Below are 19,315 nucleotides of genomic sequence, written 5' to 3' on the forward strand. Positions count from 1 at the left end.
AATATAAAATATTTATTTTTGAAATGTGGGAGTAGTGTCTAGTTCATTGAGTAAAACAAAAAATCGAATATTAGTCAAAAGGTTCTTGTACATAATGAATTTAGATAAAGTTCCAACACCTTGTAAACGTTACAAAAGGACATACTTGAGTCACTGCTTAATCAATGACCTCATTAAATGAAGGAGGAGCTGATTTTATTTATTTTTTAAAGGGGGATTGTGGGGCATCATGGGCTCTCCATGAGAACCTCATCATCACCTCATATTCATAATTTACTGGTAATGCACGCAGGACTCGTAATTTCAAAATGCGCCCCTGCAGGTTAGAAACCAGTTATTAAATTGGAAAAAAAATGTTGGATACAAAGCCCTTCTGTATATAACAATAAACCTTTCCCCGCCAACAGAATCAATACAACGCTCAAAACAATTTATGCCGACCAATAAGTCACTGATTGAATCGATAGATCAACAAGAATTGATTAGCGTGCAAAATCAATCTGGCCTTTTGTTTTCTTCTCAACTGATCCATAACGCATTAATAATGTGGAAGTTTTCATTAAGTTCAGTGTTGCAACAAAGACGCTTAATAGTCAACTCATTATTCAAATGCCAGCTTTTGTGATGCAAAAACGTGAGACTAAAATCATTTTAAAACGTTTTAAAACATTAATGTGACCGATATTTTTAGCCTTTTTATATCCACCAGAGATATGGTAGATATAGATCAGGACATGATTTATGATTGTTAATTTACTAACTGTTGACATTCCTACGCAGGAAAATATTTGTGGTGTCATACTTTTTATCGACTGGACAGTATTTATTTATTTTTAAATCACATTCCGGTACGATTCATTGTAGTTGTTGTTGTTGTTTTTTTTACTTAAGAAAAAAGTAATTATTTGATAAGCCATTTATTCATTTAGTCAAGTAGTGGTGTCTATTAGAGGGTTTAACCAACCATTAGATGAATAATAATAATAATAATGTAAATAAATATCATAAAAAAAAAAAAGTGAACTAAATAATTATGTAGGCCACACGTGTCATGTTAACATCCATAATAAATAATCATGTGTAAGTGTTCCTAATTGACCTTTGCATTTTTCGCGTTGTCTTCCTCACTGCCTGCTGCTTGTGATGAAGAGGAGGAGGAGGAGGTGAGAAGTTGATTCTGCAGGGAGAGTGGGGGGGGGGGGGGCACATAGAAATGCCTCTAGCAGCATCTTTCTTTGCAGACTTCAGCGAGCTGCGGCACAAGCAAGCTGCTCCTCTTCATCGCTCTTCTTCTTCCTCCTCCTCCTCCTCCTCCTCCTCCGATCAAGCGCCTCTTTTCCCTTTTCTTCCTTTTCTTCCTCCTCGCCCTCTTCTCCTCCTTCTTCTTCTTCGTCTTCCTCCTCCTCATCCAGCATCTGCCTGCACTCGATGGAGAGCGGCGCCTGAAGAGAAGAAGAGAAGGGAGAGCGGTGGAGTTGCCTCGTCCATCCTCCTCCTCCTCCTCCTCCTCCTCCTCCCGCTGCAGCAAACGGGAAAGTCCCGGTAAGGAAGCATCCGTCCATGCTTTGCTGAGTAAAATGGGGGAGATTTTAAGAAGGGGGGTTGCTGCACACATGCTGGGCCCACATATCGATCCACTGGACTCCAGCAGGTTGCACTTACAACAAATGATGCCGTTGCTAAATACCCTTAAAAAGACATTTATTGCTCTGTATCTGGATGGCGTCGCAAAGTCTGGAATTTGGTGACAAAAGCAACCTTCGTGCTAACTAGTTTTCGTGTGCGATGACACTTTCGAATATATGAAGTAGAACCATATAACGTTCCAGGGAGACTTTTTGTCAGACTCTCCCAGAGGAAATGTCACCCTCAGAAAACATTTATTAACTCATTGACTGCCGTTCGCTTTGGAGCGTTTAAAACTTTTGTTGGAGACTGTAACGTGACAAGATCAGCCATGGACGGCGCTGCTGCTGGATAGCAGAAATAAATAAAAAATAAAAAATAGAGAGAAAACAAACAGACTGTGAATCCACAGGTTTGCTTCATTAACAATAAAAAAGTAGGCTTCTTAGCGCTACCACGATTACTCGTACAAGTCAAATACATTGATGGCCAAACGAAAAAGTGCTGCGTAGGCATAACAAAAACAAGGAGGCGCCCTCTTGTGGCGCGGTGCCATACTCCGGATTGTTACAAGACCCACACAAGATTTTGACGATAGAAACAAAAAGTTTGTTTCTGGCTTTTTCTAATTTCTGTTTTTTTATTATCAGCAGTAGAATATGCTTAGGTTTAAAAAAAAAAGACACACACAAAAACACCAGTTTCTGACCAAATAGCTTTATGTGTGTGGGGAATCATGTCAAGTAGAACAGTGACTAGTGTGACGCTTTTGTGACGGTTTAAACAATTAACACAAAAAAAAAGACTGAAAATGACATAAAAGTAATGAAACGTAAAACAAAACGTGTGTGTGTGTGGGGGGGGGGGGGTTGTTGTTGTCCATTCTGGCCCTTGAGGACAACACAAGCGGCATTTTTTATTATTATTTTTTACAAAAAAAACAGTTGTTGCTAATTTTGTCCACCGGGGGCACACCGTTGGCATTCTTGGCTGTTAACTCAGAATTTGAAACCAACATTTTGCGCTCATTTTTGTTAAGAAGTTTCAAATCACTCCGCAATAAATTAACCTCTCCGGACGCATAGATGATTGCTGTGGACATGACATATGCGTATCTTCTTGTAAACCAATAAAAACACATCATCTGGATGATGTCAACACTTCTGATTCATGATTGGATCCTCGTTAAACAATCACAATCGCAAGTTAATTTGCATGATGTTCATGTTAAAATTGTTACATATAAGCTTGGTAAGTTTACAACACGTTTGCAGCCAATATAACAAATAAAAACATGAGCTAACACCCCCCAAAAATTTCAAACAATATATATTTTGAGCTGTCGTAATGTACGCATAGTTTATGAGGCTGTGGACATGCCTTAGTGGTCCGGCCCACTTGAGATCAGATTTACGTGAAAATGGCGCTTTACGAGGCAGGACACGAAAGAACATCTTCAATAGTGTAAGGAAAAAACACAAGTTCTGTCTAATGGGCAGAGGTGGCAAAATCCAGGTCCAGAAAGTAAAAAGCTTGCCACAGTTTAGCTTTAGCCATTGATGTTAGCTAGCGAGCTACCTAGCAGGTAAACGAGCACCGTGGGAGCTAGCTAGGGAGCTGCTAGCTAGCTAGCACGTGGGGCTAAAGCCAAACTGTGGCGGGGTTTTTACTTTCTGAACCTGGATTTTCCACCTCTGCTAATGGAATGGTAGTACATTGGTGTCAAGGAAATATTTACCCAAAAATGATTTTCAAACAGAAACAGTTTCAGGTGTAATTTTGAGCGTAGTTCCTCAGAGAAGTATTTTAAGTACATTCATTTTCTGTAAAGGTTTAACCTTCCTTGCCATTGTAGTCGGGAGTAGAATTTCGCAAAAGTCTTATAGAAATTCTCTTGGATGCACTAAAAAAAATCTTTTCGTAGGTTTGCCGCAGAAGAGTGGAAGCAGACATTGTCAAGCTGGCGACGATCACGGCGGTGCGCCACAAGACGTATGGCTCCGTTTTATGGGTTTCACTGAGCACAGTAGCAAGGCTGTTAATTACATTACGAGTCGTCTGAGCCAAACCGGAGAAGGTTTTGATTGATCAGCTGTTTGTAGGAATATTCTCAAGCCACACACACACACACACAAACACACACAAAGACCTACACAGCGTTTCATTTTCCACTCACAGTCTCATTGCTGCCGGAAAATTGAAATTTCACAAATTCCCGGAGCGCTATTGTGCGTATGCCATTTAGCGTAAGACGATAGTGTGACAAGATTATTTATTTTTCTTCCCCCTCATGCCTGTGGGAAGGCAAGCAAAAAAAATAAATATATATATATATATATATATATATATATATATATATATATATAATAGGAATCTGCATCTCAGCATGATGCGGTGCTGGGAACTACAGCACTAGTACAAATTAGATCATTACATTTGATTACATTTAACTTTCTTTCTGCTTAGTGGGTGACCCAAAAGAACAGCATTAGTGGGCGTGACTTCCATATTGACACCTTCCTAATGCGTACAGTACGTCCTCAGTTCATTACCACTGGAATGAAATTAACGATCAATATTTGGTTCAGGGTTTTTTTTTTGTTTGTTTTTTGTTTTCCCAGAAGAATGAAAAAAAAACTTCTTTTTTTTTTTTGTTTTTTTTTTTTTACCTCAAAATTGCTCATAAACCTCTAATTTGTGTTTTTCATGAAAATAACCCCCATACCCCCCAAAAAAGGACAAATAAATAGAAGTAAGTAAGTAAGTAAATATGTAAATAAATAAATAAAAGTAAGATATGGAAAAATGTGAATAGGTGAATCGTGGCTGCCAAACCATTTTTACATTTGTTTTATTTCATTGATTTTTTAATTTTTTGTGGCTGGGGTTAACAACCCTATTTTTCATGAAAAAGGTTTATCAAATTTGTTTTGTTACTTTATTATTATTATTTTAAATACTTTTTTTATTTTTAATTAAATGTAATTTATTTTGAAATACTGTATTGGGAAAAAATCTGAGAATAGGTGAATTTTGGCTGCCTACTTTTTTTTCTTTTCTTTTTTTAAACATTTATTTTGCTCTTTGTTTTATTTTATTTGTATTTTTGAGAGAATGGGAGTTAAGCCAAGCCTATTTTTTTTGTGGAAAACATATTGGAGATTTGTCAGCATTTTTTGGTTGTCTTTTTTTCCCCTTAATATAAAAAAAAACTGAACCAAATAATACATTGTATGTATACATATATGTTTTAAATTTCATTTTACATAATTAAAAACTGTTGCAATTTTTCATTTTGCTGCTCCTGTAGTTTTACGTCATTAATTTCCAAACCTGCCAGCAAATAGGGCAAAAAACCCCAAAAAAACTTTTAAAAAAAAAAAACGTAAAAAAAAAAATTTGCAATGTCATGTGAGTAAATGCAATTAAAAGGTAAAAGAGACGAGAAGCCGCACACAAGCAAGCCCAACAACAAGCCTGTCTGCTTGTGTTCTATTTCAGCTCGGCGGCACCGCAGAGACACAGCCCACGCTGCCTCGTTTGTTTTTTTGCAAAATCTCCATGAATCATCCCTCACACACACGCACACGCACACACACACACACACACACAGATCTATCACAACCACAGTCAGGCTAGATATACGAAAGCTCGGGTCCAAACGGCACATCAGCAGCCGTCAGTGGACTCTGCACTGCGTCAGCCACTTTAATTTGGCTGCATGGCTTCAGCTGACTTGACTGGTGCCACCCCCCCCCCCCCATCTCTGACCCCCAAACCCTCCCGCCCCCCGCACCGCCCGCACGGGCATCATTAGTGTAATGCTCCGGTTTCCCCCGAGCGTCTGCCTGCTGGAAGGAGATCCCGGCAGGCAGGAGGATGGATGACAATCTTCTTGGGGGGGGGGGGGGTGAGTCACTGGCCAATGGATGTGTGCTATTGACTTTGTGTTGTGTTGCGTTGTTCTTCTCTGTCTCCTTAAAAGCAACCTGAAAGTAGATTCATTTCTTGATCAATGCTGAAACTCGCTATTGTTTTGTCCAGCGACCGTCTCGTGGCATGAAATAATCGTTTCGAAGAGGGAGTTGTATGAATGCTTAGAGATGAGCTTTCATACTAATAGTATTATTATGCATTGAAAAAAAATGTAGCCATTGTGTGAATGCTGAGAGACAAGCATTTACACTAGTATTGTGCGATGGTGTAAAAGTTGCTCTTGTCTGAATGCTGAGAAATACTATATGTTGAAAAGTTGGAATGTATATTTAAAAAAATATATATATCTGATTGCTGAGAGACATTTGCACTCTTATACTTTAAACATGTTTTTCTATGATTGAATGCTGAGAGAAATGCATTCAAACTGACACGTCTGTGTGTCAAAAATGCATTTTGTCTCAATGCTGAGAAACAAGCATTCGCACTAATGCAATTGTGTGCAAAAATAATAATAATTTCATCAATAGAAATTCTTCTCTGAATGCTGAGAGGCAACATTTACGCTGATGTCATGTGTAAAAAAAAAAAAAAAAAACTATTATTGCCTGACTGCTGAGAGACCAGCATTTACACTTAAACTGTTATGCATTGACATTTTTTTGTAGCATTGTCTGAATGCTGAGAGAAGAGCATTCACGTTGATCCACGCTGATGCTATTACAGTAAGTGTCAAAAAAGATTCTTGTCCGAATGCTTTGAGACCAGCTTTCACCCTGATACTAGTGTGGATTTTAAAAAAAGAAGCTATTTTCTGAATGCTGCGAAATCAGCTTTCACACCACTTGAATGTGTCAAATATGACGATCTGTTGTTTGAATACTGAGAGACGATCACACTAATAGTCGTGGGCGTCCCAAAAAAAAGTCCAGGCATTGCCTGAATGCTGCGAGATAAGCATTCAGACTAAAATGAATGTGTGGAGGGAAAAAAAGTCAGAATGATGTGAGACAAGCATTCACTCAAATTTTCTGCCTAATGAAAAGTACCTGTTTGAATGCAGAGAGATGATTTTTTTCCACCAATCCTACTTTTTAAATTAATTTGATTTGGCGGCAGAATTCCATAGTGCATTCAAAAATATTGTTTTCTGAATGCTGAGACATGAGCATTCTTTTTTTTATGAATGCTAAGACATGAGCAATCTGGCTAATACAACTGTTCAGTTGAAAACATCTTAAGGATGCTGAAAGACAATCGCGCATATAAATGCTATCGTGTGTAACCAATGTTTTCCTCGTTGTGCGAATGCTGAGAGTCGATCGTATAAAGGGCCCTGCAAATGCTAAACATGTCCGATTGTAAAAGACGACAGTAATGTTGTTCTTTATGACCGCATGCATACATTCATGCATACATTTGAATAGCAAACCGCTCCGGTAGATTTTCTCCTGCAAAACCCACGCCGATTATTTGTAGAAGGGGGAAAAAAAAAAAAGCCGAATGACATTCTGGATAACGACCTCATTTATTTGTAGTAATGATGTTAGCGCCAAGCCAGCCTCTTGCGTCTGCTGAGATATTTCACCGTTATCCATCCGTGCATCCGTCCGTCCGTCCGTCCGTTTTCTGTAGCGCTTATCCTGTCGAGGGGTGCGGATGTGCTGAATGTACTGAGACATTTTCTTCTTTTGGACTTTCCAGGCTGGCTGCTGCTGCTGCTGCCATGTCCTCTCCGAACACCGGGGACGTCCCAGGCTACCATCTGAGTGGTGAGTCCACAACAACAACTCCATTTTGGCAACTGCGTTACAAGTGGAAATTCATTGTTTTCTTTCTTTCATTCTCGCTTTTTATTCGGTTCCTTGTTTATTGTAGATGTAAAAGGATGTCAGTTGTTATTATTATGATTAGTATGAATTGTTATGATGATGATGATGATGATGATGATGATGATAGTGATGAGCATATATGAGAATAAGCCATCAGAAATATAGCGGTTCCGAAGTTAAACAAGTCAAAATTATATTTGGTTGCTCTGTGTAAGTTTGTAAAAATTGTTCATGTATCATAATCTCAATTTCTCAACATTTGAATAATATCACATCAGGTAATATTTATGTCATGAAAAAGTTTTTAGCTCAGAAAAAAATATATATTCAAATTTGGGATAAAAGTTGCAAAAAAAGAAAAAGAAAATCTTCTCTAACTTTCGGCACAATGATGTCATCTTCAGTTGACAGCAAGTGGCAAAATGGCCGCCCACTCAGATGAGCAAAAACAGCTGCTTATTTCATATTCCACAACTGCAGCTTTAATCAGAATGTTTCGACTCGTTGGCGCACACGGACCATATTATTTTGAAGAAAATCTTCCACTTGAATTCCCTTTAAGGGAACAGAATCGATCACACTCAACTCTACCGATCTTTACAATTGAGTAAAAACCCATTTTTTTGCTTCGGCATCAATGACACAACTTTTTTGGTGAAATATACGATTGAATCCATGTTTTCATATCCATCTAAGTGTCGCCCTCCCGCTTTGCTTGGCAGTGCTGCGTAACCCGCCGGGCTGGGAGGTGGGCATCTACCTGGTGGGCTTCGTGGTGCTGCTGGCCGTGGCGGGGCTGAACATCTGGAAGCTGTGGAGGTCCGGCACCTTCCCGGCGCCGTCCCCCTTTCCCAACTTTGACTACAGATACCTGCAGGAAAAATATGGAACCTCCTTCTCAGAAGTCCGACAAAAGGTACGCCTTACACACCAGATTGGCAAATTTGTCTCGACTTTGTATCCAGAAGACAGTTCTAAAACAAAAAGGCTACTAAAGTCCTGCTTAATTTGTGTCGAAATCTCGTCAAATCTGACCCAAATATTTTTCGGTAAAGTTTCTGGGTTTGAGTTTTGGCTTCTTTTTTTTTTAAACTACAATTTTCTTCGGACTGTAAAAGTCACACTATGTGGGGAAATTTATTTTACAAAACCTTAGACCAAGAACAGTAGAACTTGGACAAAAGACCCAAATTGGTGTTGACGGCAGTGAACGAGTTCCGGTTGGATTTGAAACTTCCGCTTCTAACTACAGAAAAGTTTTATGTCTTTTTTTGTGTGTTTAAAATGGCTATAACTAAAATGCCGCATTACATTGTGGCCAAAGGTGGAATCTTGGTCAATTATTGCGCCTTTTGGTGCTGAAAACAGTCATTCTTGATGTAGCAGATTATGCATGCTAAGCTAGCAAGCTAGCTGTATATGTTACATGTCTACTTCTTGTTCTTTTTCTTCTTCTTCTGTTTCTTCTTCTACGTTCTTTTGTTGGTCGGAAAAGACTTTGGGTGCATTATCACTACATTTACCGTAAGGCAAGCCATTTTAAACTAAAAAGAAAACTTTTCATACTTAGAAGCGGAAGTTATAGATAATAAAAATGTATCCAAAAAATATGGTATGTAAGATTTATTTTTTATTTTTTTAGCACTACTGTAAATATCTTTTACTGAGATGTTTAGGATGGGATAGGTATAATATTTATGCTTTGGCTAAAAGTGAACAATGAAAGAAGTGGACCCGAAAGGCATGTCAGGGTTCAGCATCTTTTCAAAGTGTGTTTTTCTGTGAAGCGGGTAGCAGCCAACAACCACCGTCGGACGTCGACCGCATCCAGCCGCAAGCCCAGCCTGGCCCTGGGCGAGGCCCCGGACGCCTTCAGGGAGCTGGGCCAGCTGGAGCTGATGGGCCGCGAGCTGGACCTGAGCGGCGCGGTTCAGCTCAACCGCTCCGTCTCCACCGACTCGCTCAGCTCCATCTCGTCCATCGCTAACAACTTTGGCCACGACTTCACGGTGGGCCAGCTGGAGGTGACGCTGGAGTTCGAGCCCTCCCGGCACGCCGGCCAGGGGACGCTGCACATCACCGCGCATCAGGGCAAGGATCTGCTGGAGAGGGAGGAGGGAGACTTCCCAGGCTGCTTTATCAGGATCTCACTGGGTCCGGAAGAGCTCAACGTGGGAGTCACCAGGGTAAGATGGTTCCCGATTTTATGTTACGTTATCTCCACCAAGGAAGTTTCTCTTTTGGTTTGTACTCGAGCGGGCACATAAAAAACAACAAAAAAAACACTGACATCAGCTAACTTCTCAGCTACGACAGCACATTGGGGCTACGTATAAAAAATAAATTGTTTTACAGGGTGGGGGCAATATTCCCAGAAAAAAAAACTCGCAAATTTGCCACTTTATAAATTTGCCACTTGTGTCAAATTTGTGAGAAAAAAACTCAGACATTTTCAACTTTCTAAAGTGTTCAAATTTGCGACTTTATAATGTGGCAGATTTGTACGAAAAAACCTTGATTTGTGGTTAATGGGATACTGTTTGTAAAATAACTTTATAAAGTGGCAAATTTGCAAAAAAAAAATCTTGCAAATTTGCCACTTTATAAATTTGCCACTTGTGTCAAATTTGCGAGAAAAATACTCATAGATTTTTAAATTTCCAAAGTGGCAAATTTGCGACTTTCTTAAGTGGCAGATTTGTAAGAAAAAAACTTGATTTGTGGTTAATGGGATAACTTTATAAAGTGGCAAATTTGCGAGTTTTTTTCTCGCAAATTTGCCACTTTATAAATTTGCTACTTGTGGCAAATTTGCGAGAGAAAAAATCAGAAACGAGAAATACACATAGTGTAGCTATAGTTTAACGTGAGGATTCATTGGTGGTTAATGGGACACTGTTTATAAAACAACTTTATAAAGTGGCAAATTTGCATGAAAAAAACTCATAAATTTTCAAATTTATAAAGTGGCAAATTTAGTCTAAAATATCTATAAAATAACTATAAAGTGGCAAATTTGCAAAAAAAAATTCTCGCAAATTTGCCACTTTATATAGCGGCAAATTTACGACTTTATAAAGTAGCAGATTTGCGCGAGAAAAAAAAGAAACTTACAAGAAATACACATAGTGTAGCTATAGTCTAACGTGAGGATTAATTGGTGGTTTATGGGACACTGTTTATAAAACAACTTCATAAAGTGGCAAATTTGCAAGTTTTTTTAAAGTGGCAAATTTGCAAGTTTTTTTCTCAGAATATACATACCTACCCGTCGTACTCAGCCCCTCCCTCATTTCATTTTTATTCTAATCATCATGCGTCTGCTGCATCTCCTCCTTGGCTGTATTGTTTTCCCCGGTGCCCCCTCTTGTGCTGTCTGTCATTCTTTGGAGCCGCCTCCTTGTTTCTAATCCCCTCCGCTCATTTTTACGCTCATTTTTCTCACAGCTCATCGGTTAGCTGTCACTTCTTTCCTGCGCGCTCGTTTGGCTCGCAAAGCTTGCTCCACGCACACACCACTGCTTTCTGCTGTGCACACCACAACAGCCTTTTGTGCACAGTTAGGGATAAATAAATAGGAGGCAAAAACCAAGGCCGAGCTCTGTGCGGGACCATTTGTCCAGCCTGTGTGCTGAATTCCCAATGCCTCCACGCTGCCATCAATAATATCAATAAAGAGCCCTCAGGTGGTCTTGCATTCTAGCCGATCTTCTTAGACCACGTGTAGACGCCAACATTGGCTTTTTGCTCTGGTGTGAGATAAAATGCTATAATTACATCCTCAACCCCCCCCCCCCTCCCATGTGTGTCACTTGTTGCCTGGTAACCTGCATTACTTATCTTTATTTCTCGTCACGCTTTTGCATCCAAATGCGGAAAGCCAAATGACCACTGTAGTGATGTTTTGGGGTTTTTTTAAAAGATGAAATATCAAGAACCGTTGTGAGTTTGAGTAGTGTTGAACATATGTACAAAGGACAGGACAGCTGAGGTCAAACCATGTTTCTTTTCAGCACTCTAGCAGCAGCAATTGTCAACTACTCAATACATGTCATGATGTTTGATTTTTCTAAAGGTCTCTGAGGTCAAAGACGTACAGTACACAAGGTTCTATTCGGCACTGGAGAAGCCACATTTTCAGCCTTCAATACACGTCTGATACATAATGATGATTTTTTTCCCTCTTTTTTTTTTTGGAAGGTTTTCTCAGGTCAGAGATGGTGAAACTCTATTCAGCACTCGAGTAGTCATATTTTCAACTATTCAGACAGTACAGGTCAAATGAGAACTCCACTGATGCATAATGATGGTTTTTGCCGAAGGTATCTGAGGTCAAAGATTTACCTAAGGTTCAATTCGATCAGGAGAGGCAGAACCTCAGCTGTATCATGAAGGGTAAAAATAGATAACAAATAATAAGAATGAGAATAGTAACCATGGTTGAATAAAATCATTATCCCCCGTTTTCACCATTAAGTTTCTTCCATTCTTTTTCTTTTTATATTCATATTGATTTTAATAACCCATGTTATTGCCGAAACAAACTGTAATGGCTGACTTTGATGTTTGTATCGTACAAAAACAATAAAGTCCTTAGAATGGAGAACAAAAAAATAATTAATAAATAAAGAATGCTATATCATCGTTGACCTGTGGATGGCAGTAGTTCGCCAAGATGCGTCCAAACTGCCGCAAATTGAAAACGAAGGGGGGTGTGGGGGGATATTATACAAGAAGATATCATACAAACCCTTAAAAACTTCTCCAAACTGGGCTACCGATCCCAACTGGATTTAATTGAGCAAGGGAGACCCATGCCGGAGATTCGAGATGCTTTTCAGGGAACAAGTCGCTCTTTTCGAAGCGAGTGGTACGCGCGCAAGGACTGGCCTGCAAGAAATCGCCTCTTTTGCTTCCCTTGCTTGCTCTTCTCCACCGGTGACAGCGTGTGGACTGAAAACGGATATTGTGACGTGAAAAAATGGCAAAGAAGCCTCGGCAAGCACGAAAGATCCACTTCGCACATCCAAAGCCAGTTTGCGTTGAAAACTTTCGGGACGTCGATGATTGATTTAGCTGCGGGTGAGCAGCGGAGAACTGAATATTAGCATCCATAATGCCGAGGTAAAAGAAAATCGAGATATTTTAAAGTATCTCATCAATGCAATCTGCTTCCTTGCAAAACAGGAGCTGGCATTTAGCAGAAACTATGTGGAACTTTTTGCATGTTTTTGCTGATAGCGATGAGAATTTAGCAAAGCATTTGGAGACACCTGCTGTGTTTTCTGACTTGTCAGACATACAGAATGATTTAATCGAAGCCAATCGCTGATGTGATTCGAAGTGATATTAAGAAGGAGATTAGTGCAGCTTCATTTGTTGCCGTGGAAGTAGATGAGACAACGGATGTCGCAAACGAAGCGCAAATATCTGTTAATTTGCGCTATGTGGCCAAAAGTGAAATTGGGTGTGAAGTGAAGGAGGCTTTTTGGGGTGTTTTCATGACAGACGTAGATCCTGATGTCGCGGATTACGTCTTGGGAGTGTTAGATGAATATGACTGCGTGCAAAAGCTTGTCGCTCAGATTTATGAAGGAGATGCTGTGACGTCATCCGAGCTGCAGGCGAAAATGAAGGGAAAAAAAGTCCCCGAAGCTCTTCAGTGTTCTGCACACAAGCCCAATCTCGTGTTGTTGCATTCAGCAAAAGGCATACCTGCGTGTAGAAGTTTGTTAAAAAACTGTGGAAGGACTTGGAAGATTTTTCAGTAAGTCCACAAAGTGCACCAGCTTGCTGGATGTTGTGGTGAAGCGACGTTTACCAGGAGCTTCACAAGTCAAATGCACAATAAAAACCCAATGGTAAACATTGAGCAATGACATTTTTACTTTTGCCGGTCTCTTTCCGTTTCTCAATTATTAAGGAGGAAGAAAATATTTTCATATGTTTCTTTTCAGCATTCAAGCAGCCACATCTTCTATTAACTCATTCATTGCCATTGACAGGTATAGAAAAAAATTATTTGAACTATTTTTATTAGTTTAACATTTTTTTCCATTTTTGTTGGCAAGAGTATGAAAACCTAGATTTTTTTTGTACATTTAGAAGATATAAAATGTGTGATTAATCGTGAAGTCAATCTTTAAAAAACAAAAATTTGTTAAATTTTTAATAATGTTTTTTTTAAAGAAAAAATTTGGGGCGTCGGGTGATTACAATTTTTTAACGTAATCGCAGGACTTCACTAGTTAACACAATTAATCACACATTTTATTTATGTTCTAATACAAAAATAATAATCTAGGTTTGCATACTTTTGTTAACAAAAGTGGGGAAAAAATGTAAAACTAATAGAAATAGGTCAAATAAATTGTTGACGTCTATAGCCGTCAATGGCAGTGAATGAGTTTTCCAAGCAAAAAAAGACAATGGTGAATCATGCATCGTCTGTCTTTGTCCCGCCCGCGTTCCAACAGGTGCAGACGAACGCGTTCACCGTCATCTTCGACGAGAAGTTCTCGGTGGCGATCGACGTGTGCGCCCTGGACGAGTGCAGCCTCCGATTCGCCGCCTTCGGCATCGACAGCGACGAGAGGAACATCAGCGCCGGCGTGGCCGAACTCAAGCTGTCCGACGTGGACCTCACCATCAGACCCTTCAATGCCTGGCTCTACCTGCAGGACGTCAACAAAGTCAGACCACAATCACACTCGTGTTAATTTCGTCAACGAAAGCGAAACGCAAATAATTTCGTCAACGCACATTTTTAACCGGACTAAAACCCTCATTTAATAAACAATAACTGGGACTAAATCAGTATGCATTTCCGCCGCCTAATGAAGACGAGACAAAAATGTACTTCAGTTAATAAAAACTGGACTAAAATCTATGGACATTTTAGTTTATGAACAAAAACAAGCCGAAAATTCTATGATTTTGCAAAATCTTGTCTCTGCTAATCTGTCACTGTGCAGCTAGCAAGTGCAACATGCACAAACGCATGGGACAGACAGAAAGTGGATTCAGGGTGAAATGTAAAAAAAAAAAAAGAGTAAATTATATTTATAATTTAACATTAATCCAACAACAACTAAAATTTTGACTAAATTTAGAAAATCAAAATAATACTAGTCCACACTCCAATGCAATATGATGCGGTTGTTGTTGTTGCTACTAGTTTATACATTAATTATTTAAAATATAATATCGGTATGTAAATGATATATGAAAATAGCATAAACAAATGTATTATTGTTATTATTATTGTGGTTGTAGTATTAACTCATTCACTGCAATTGACGTAAAAAATTAATTTGAACTATTTCTATTAGTTAAATTTTTTTTCCCACTTTTGTTAACAAGAGTATGAAAACCTAAAAATAAATATTGTACATTTAGAACAGATATAAAATTTGTGATTAATGGTGAGTTAACTAGTAAAGTCATGCGATTAATTAATAATTTTAATCGCTTGCGCCCTTCATTTTTAATCATCGTCTTCTTTTTTTTAAGTATTTTTATTTTATTTTTAATCATCTTTTCTTTTTAAAAGAGAAAAAGAAAATATAAAACATTAGGGGCGTCAGGCGATTCTTTTTTTTTAAATCATAATTAATCCAATTACTTCAATAGTTAACTCACGATTAATCACAAATTTTATATCTGTTCTAAATGTACAATGAAAAAAATTCTAGGTTTTCATACTCTTTTTAACAAAAGTGGGAAAAAATCTGAAACTAATAGAAATAGTTCAAATCAATTTTTGACATCTATAGCCGTCAATGGCAGTGAATGAGTTAATATGCATGTGACTGAGTGACGCTAATTTTTTGCAAACTTTTCTACAGTAATTCCTAAAAATATATATGTATAAGATTAATTAAGTAAACAAATGTATTATGTATTAAAAATATGCATCTTACTGTAAAATGCTGCAAATATTTCTAATCTATCAATTACCACAACAACAAAAAATCCAAATGTGTCAATGCATGAATACTAGCACGTAATGTGTGTGACTGGGCTTGTTTCAGGCGGTGGACGCGGTGGGTGAGATTCTGCTGTCTCTCAGCTACTTGCCCACGGCGGAGCGCCTCACAGTGGTGGTGGCCAAGTGCAAGAACCTGCTGTGGACCAACGGCAAGAACACCGCAGGTCATGCACACTTTGAATTTCCAGTTTCCCCCCCCCCCCCCCCCTCAGTCTTCACACATTTCATTTAGCATTAACACGTGCATTTTTTGTTAGGATTTACTATTTTCCGCGTTCGATGACACGGTGGCCTTTGCATGCGTGCCTCTCAGCATTTAAACCATTTTGATGCAAATTAGCATAAGCGCTTGTGGGTCATCTAGTGATCAACACTCGTTAATTATTTCCAGCATACAAATAAATGTCTCATCCATTATGAGTGCATGTTTCAGCATTTGCCTATCTCATTTAATTACAGCCCCATTACTGTAAATGCCTGTCTTTCAGCATTCATAATAGATGGTTTTTTTTTAAACACAGTGTAATTTGCATGCATGTTTGTTTCCAAGCATCTACATGTTGAAATGCATTGTACAACCACTTAAGCGTGAACCCTCGTCTCTTAGCATTCGCTCTTTTTTGGGGGGGGGACCGATTTGTGTGAATACTTGACACTCAGCATTTATCTTCAATTTAAGAATTAGCCAAAAAGCCAAGATACGTCTCAGCATTTACCTAGTCAATCGCAATGGCGCTGATGTGAAGATTGTCTCTCAGCATTCGCATATTTGCATGGCTTTTGCTTGCCTCCGAGAATTAATCCACACCATTTTTATTTATTTTTATTTATTTATTTATTTTTATTATTATTATTATTATTATTTTATTTATTTATTTATTATTATTTTATTTTATTTTTATTTTATTTTTTTTACACACAACCACCCAATTTTTGTTGTAATTTTTTCCCCCAAACATTAAACAATAATGACAGTGTAGGAGCTAGTCTCACAATATTCACACACTTTTGCTGAGTGGTTATTCCGTCATGCTTGACTGTGATCCTCAATTCACACCGACTGTTGTATTTATTTTTAGACAAAGGTTGCATCTGTATGTTGACACTTGTCTCTCAGCATTTCATCTTAGCCACACTATGAACTCTATAAAGTCCCATTTTCATGACTGCTATACTCAGCATTCACAATTAGGGATGTCAAAAGGAGTGTGCTTATTATTATTCATATGAAATTATTGCATCAATGACTACAAGTTGCAGCCATATTTGTAAGAGTTACAAAAAAAAATCGCTTTTATGTTAACAAGAGTATGAAAACTTAAAATAAAAATCTTGTATCATGTCCAGGGTTATTAGCTGTGTGGAATGATCGTCTCTCAGCATTCACACAATCCCTCAAATGCTGCATTTTGGAACCAGACTGAAGAAACGACTGTGTGTGTGTGTGTGTGTTTCTCACTTGTGACTTCCATCCTTCTGCCTCAGTACTTATTCGATGTTAATTAACTTAGACATTTTATTAAGTGTAATTAGATGTGTCATTTAAAAAAGCCTTCCTCAAATTAAATGCGTGTAACAATTAGGGATTGCGAGACTGTCGTTAGCAATTAAAGCTAATTCGATTGCATGCGTGCGCGCGCCTGTGTGTTGATTACAACTCTGCTTCCCCCCCCCCCCCCCCACCCTCCCCCACAGACCCATTCGTTAAAGTTTACCTCTTGCAAGACGGACGCAAGATAAGCAAGAAGAAGACGTCCACCAAGCGGGACGACACCAACCCCATTTTCAACGAGGCCATGATCTTCTCCGTGCCCTCCCTCGTCCTGCAGGTGCGACGCTTGCCAACTGATATCAAGTGTCGAGTCATGCTTATATAACACTTATCCCCCCCCCCCCCCCCCCCCGCCCCCGCCTCCCTCACAGGAGCTCTCGCTGCGAGTCACCGTGGCCGAGGCGTCTGACGACGGGCGGGGCGAGAACCTGGGTCACGTGATCATCGGCCCCGAGGCCGGCGGCATGGGGATCACCCACTGGAACCAGATGCTCGCCACGCTGAGGAAGCCCGTGTCCATGTGGCACCCGCTGCGCAGGATCTGACTTCAAGTCAAAGCACTTGACACTCACACGCGAGAGCTCAATCGTGTACATTTCGGTGACCATTAATTATAGCTACAAAATGCGAGGAACGGATCTCGGGATGCCAGTTGGCGGACCATGCAATTGGGACTGGGGCCTTCGCTATCTTTTCTGGAAAAGTCTTGCCTTGGAAATGGATTTTTATGTACAGTACAGTGAACCTCTGCCATGCATCAGATGTATACACAATCCATGTTACATAAATGATTGCAGTCAGTAGTTAGATTGTTCAACGCAATCAAACCACTTACACGTTAGCCTCATTAGCATTGGCTAGCATAGTAGACTAAATGGCATGCTAGCACAAACTGATGTGATATCCCAGTGCGGGCAAACAAATATGCCTACTGCCACTTTACGTAAGTGATAGTAAATCATTGAGCTCACCTTTTGACATTTATACACGTTAATAATAATAATTAAAAGTTAGTAAATACAGGCAACATGTATACTTTAAAAACAGTCGGTGAATAACAAATGGTAAATTCCCTCCAAAATGTACAAATATTTGAGCGCTAAACCGCAAAAATTAGATCATGTGAAGTTGTCGGGGATTAAAAAAAAAAAAAGATTCATGTGTGCAGATTGCTACAGACACGTTTGGCTAGTTGACGTTTTGCTCAGATCAACCAATTTAAGAGGATGGGAAAAGGCCGCCGTCATTGCAAATTTGAAATCTGATTGCTTCAAGAAACAATTGCATTTAATTTAAGTTACATCAGCCAATACAATTTATCTTGAAGGCCCCGGGCAGATTAGGTTGACATGGCAACACAGAAGCTGAAATCTGATTAGGGGTTAGCGTCCGGGAAAATTTAGCTTTTTTTATTTATTATGAAAAAAAGTCAACATTTTTTTTTATGGATAATTTTGTGAAAGAAACATTTTAGCGCATCAATATTACAACTTGAAAGTACTTTTAAGCCTTTTGTCTCTTGCAACAGTGCAAATTTATTTATTTCCAATTGCATGTTGCCTCTGCTGGCTGTAGCTTCTAGCAGGAGGAAGTCTCTTTTCCATTCTACCTTAACTTGACAGGATTAGTGCAGTGTTTTTGGTGTGCTTTTGAAGAAACACAATCCAGGTACTCTTTTATCTTTCCAGGTGATCTCATTGTAATTTGTAACAGATGTTACAGGGTGGCCGAATCAGACGCACAGCAGTATAACCAGTGTGTATTAAAGTCATGTTGCAGTTTTGTTTTGTTTTTGAACAGTCATTCTTCCAATAGTAGTCACGCTGGCATTGTTAAGAGTGTAAATATTGTTTCTTGCAAATGATACGGTGGAATTGTGGTTTTCCGCTGTTTAAGGGTTCAACCTGCATTTTCTGGAACAAAAATGCCTCAAAAGTCGAAATAAACTTGTGAGACTTCATCTCAGGGAGTGTTTGGCATTTTCTTTGGCTTTTCTGTTTTTATGGGGAGTATTCAAATTGAAAGTTATTGTGTTTGTTCTTTTTAGAAGAATCGCTATACTTAAAAAAAGCAAAGCAGACTATTGTTGGAAGACCATCTTTGTCTTCCGCGTGTTCCGTTTTGTTCCGGGTCGAGAGAATGTTGATTTTCTGAATACAGACTGGAGATCGGTGAACAGGTCCTTCGAAGGATTTATTTTACAGAATATTCCGGACACTCATGAATGACAGACAAATGGCTGCTTCTCATCACAAGTGCCAAGATTGCTGACAATTGCAATATTCTTATACTAGCAAGAAAGGCGGTAACACCAAACCCCACCCCACCCCGACCCCCCCAGCCAAGACAGACTTTAACAGCATTCAATACACATTGACA

The 19,315-nt window shown here is 39.1% G+C and overlaps 1 protein-coding gene and 1 long non-coding RNA gene across 3 annotated transcripts; one reads left to right on the forward strand and one right to left on the reverse strand.

The window, feature by feature from the left end:
• The first annotated feature begins 1,233 nt into the window (after nt 1-1,233).
• On the forward strand, nt 1,234-18,896 carry syt12 (synaptotagmin XII). 2 transcript variants are annotated; one of them, XM_086074247.1, is made up of 9 exons: nt 1,234-1,542; nt 3,551-3,618; nt 7,267-7,334; nt 8,117-8,310; nt 9,182-9,580; nt 13,871-14,086; nt 15,428-15,548; nt 17,080-17,213; nt 17,308-18,896. In XM_086074247.1, exons 3-9 carry the CDS (start codon nt 7,289-7,291, stop codon nt 17,479-17,481), a joined length of 1,284 nt encoding a protein of 427 aa, XP_085930373.1. In that variant the 5' UTR covers nt 1,234-1,542; nt 3,551-3,618; nt 7,267-7,288; the 3' UTR covers nt 17,482-18,896. The 2 variants fall into 2 exon arrangements, with proteins under 2 accessions (XP_085930373.1, XP_085930372.1); XM_086074246.1 differs by lacking the exon at nt 3,551-3,618.
• Nucleotides 13,263-17,235, reverse strand: LOC147175040 (uncharacterized). Its single transcript, XR_015094642.1, has 2 exons — nt 17,100-17,235; nt 13,263-14,068 (listed from the first exon to the last, which is right to left on the reverse strand). It is a non-coding gene; the product is annotated as an uncharacterized LOC147175040 (long non-coding RNA).
• Nucleotides 18,897-19,315: the final 419 nt, after the last annotated feature.

Source organism: Leptonotus elevatus, chromosome 4 (assembly GCF_054856555.1).
Source record: "Leptonotus elevatus isolate MCC_2025b chromosome 4, RoL_Lele_1.0, whole genome shotgun sequence".
In the NCBI taxonomy this organism is placed as follows: Eukaryota; Metazoa; Chordata; class Actinopteri; order Syngnathiformes; family Syngnathidae; genus Leptonotus; species Leptonotus elevatus.

What these genes read in the sequence shown, in the direction of transcription:
- syt12 (XM_086074247.1), top strand. Translation starts at nt 7,289, where the DNA reads ATGTCCTCTCCGAACACCGGGGACGTCCCAGGCTACCATCTGAGTG. An exon ending in CCCAGGCTACCATCTGAGTG is followed by an intron (nt 7,335 to 8,116) that starts GTGAGTCCACAA and finishes TTTGCTTGGCAG; the next exon opens with TGCTGCGTAACCCGCCGGGC. An exon ending in CAACGGCAAGAACACCGCAG is followed by an intron (nt 15,549 to 17,079) that starts GTCATGCACACT and finishes CCTCCCCCACAG; the next exon opens with ACCCATTCGTTAAAGTTTAC.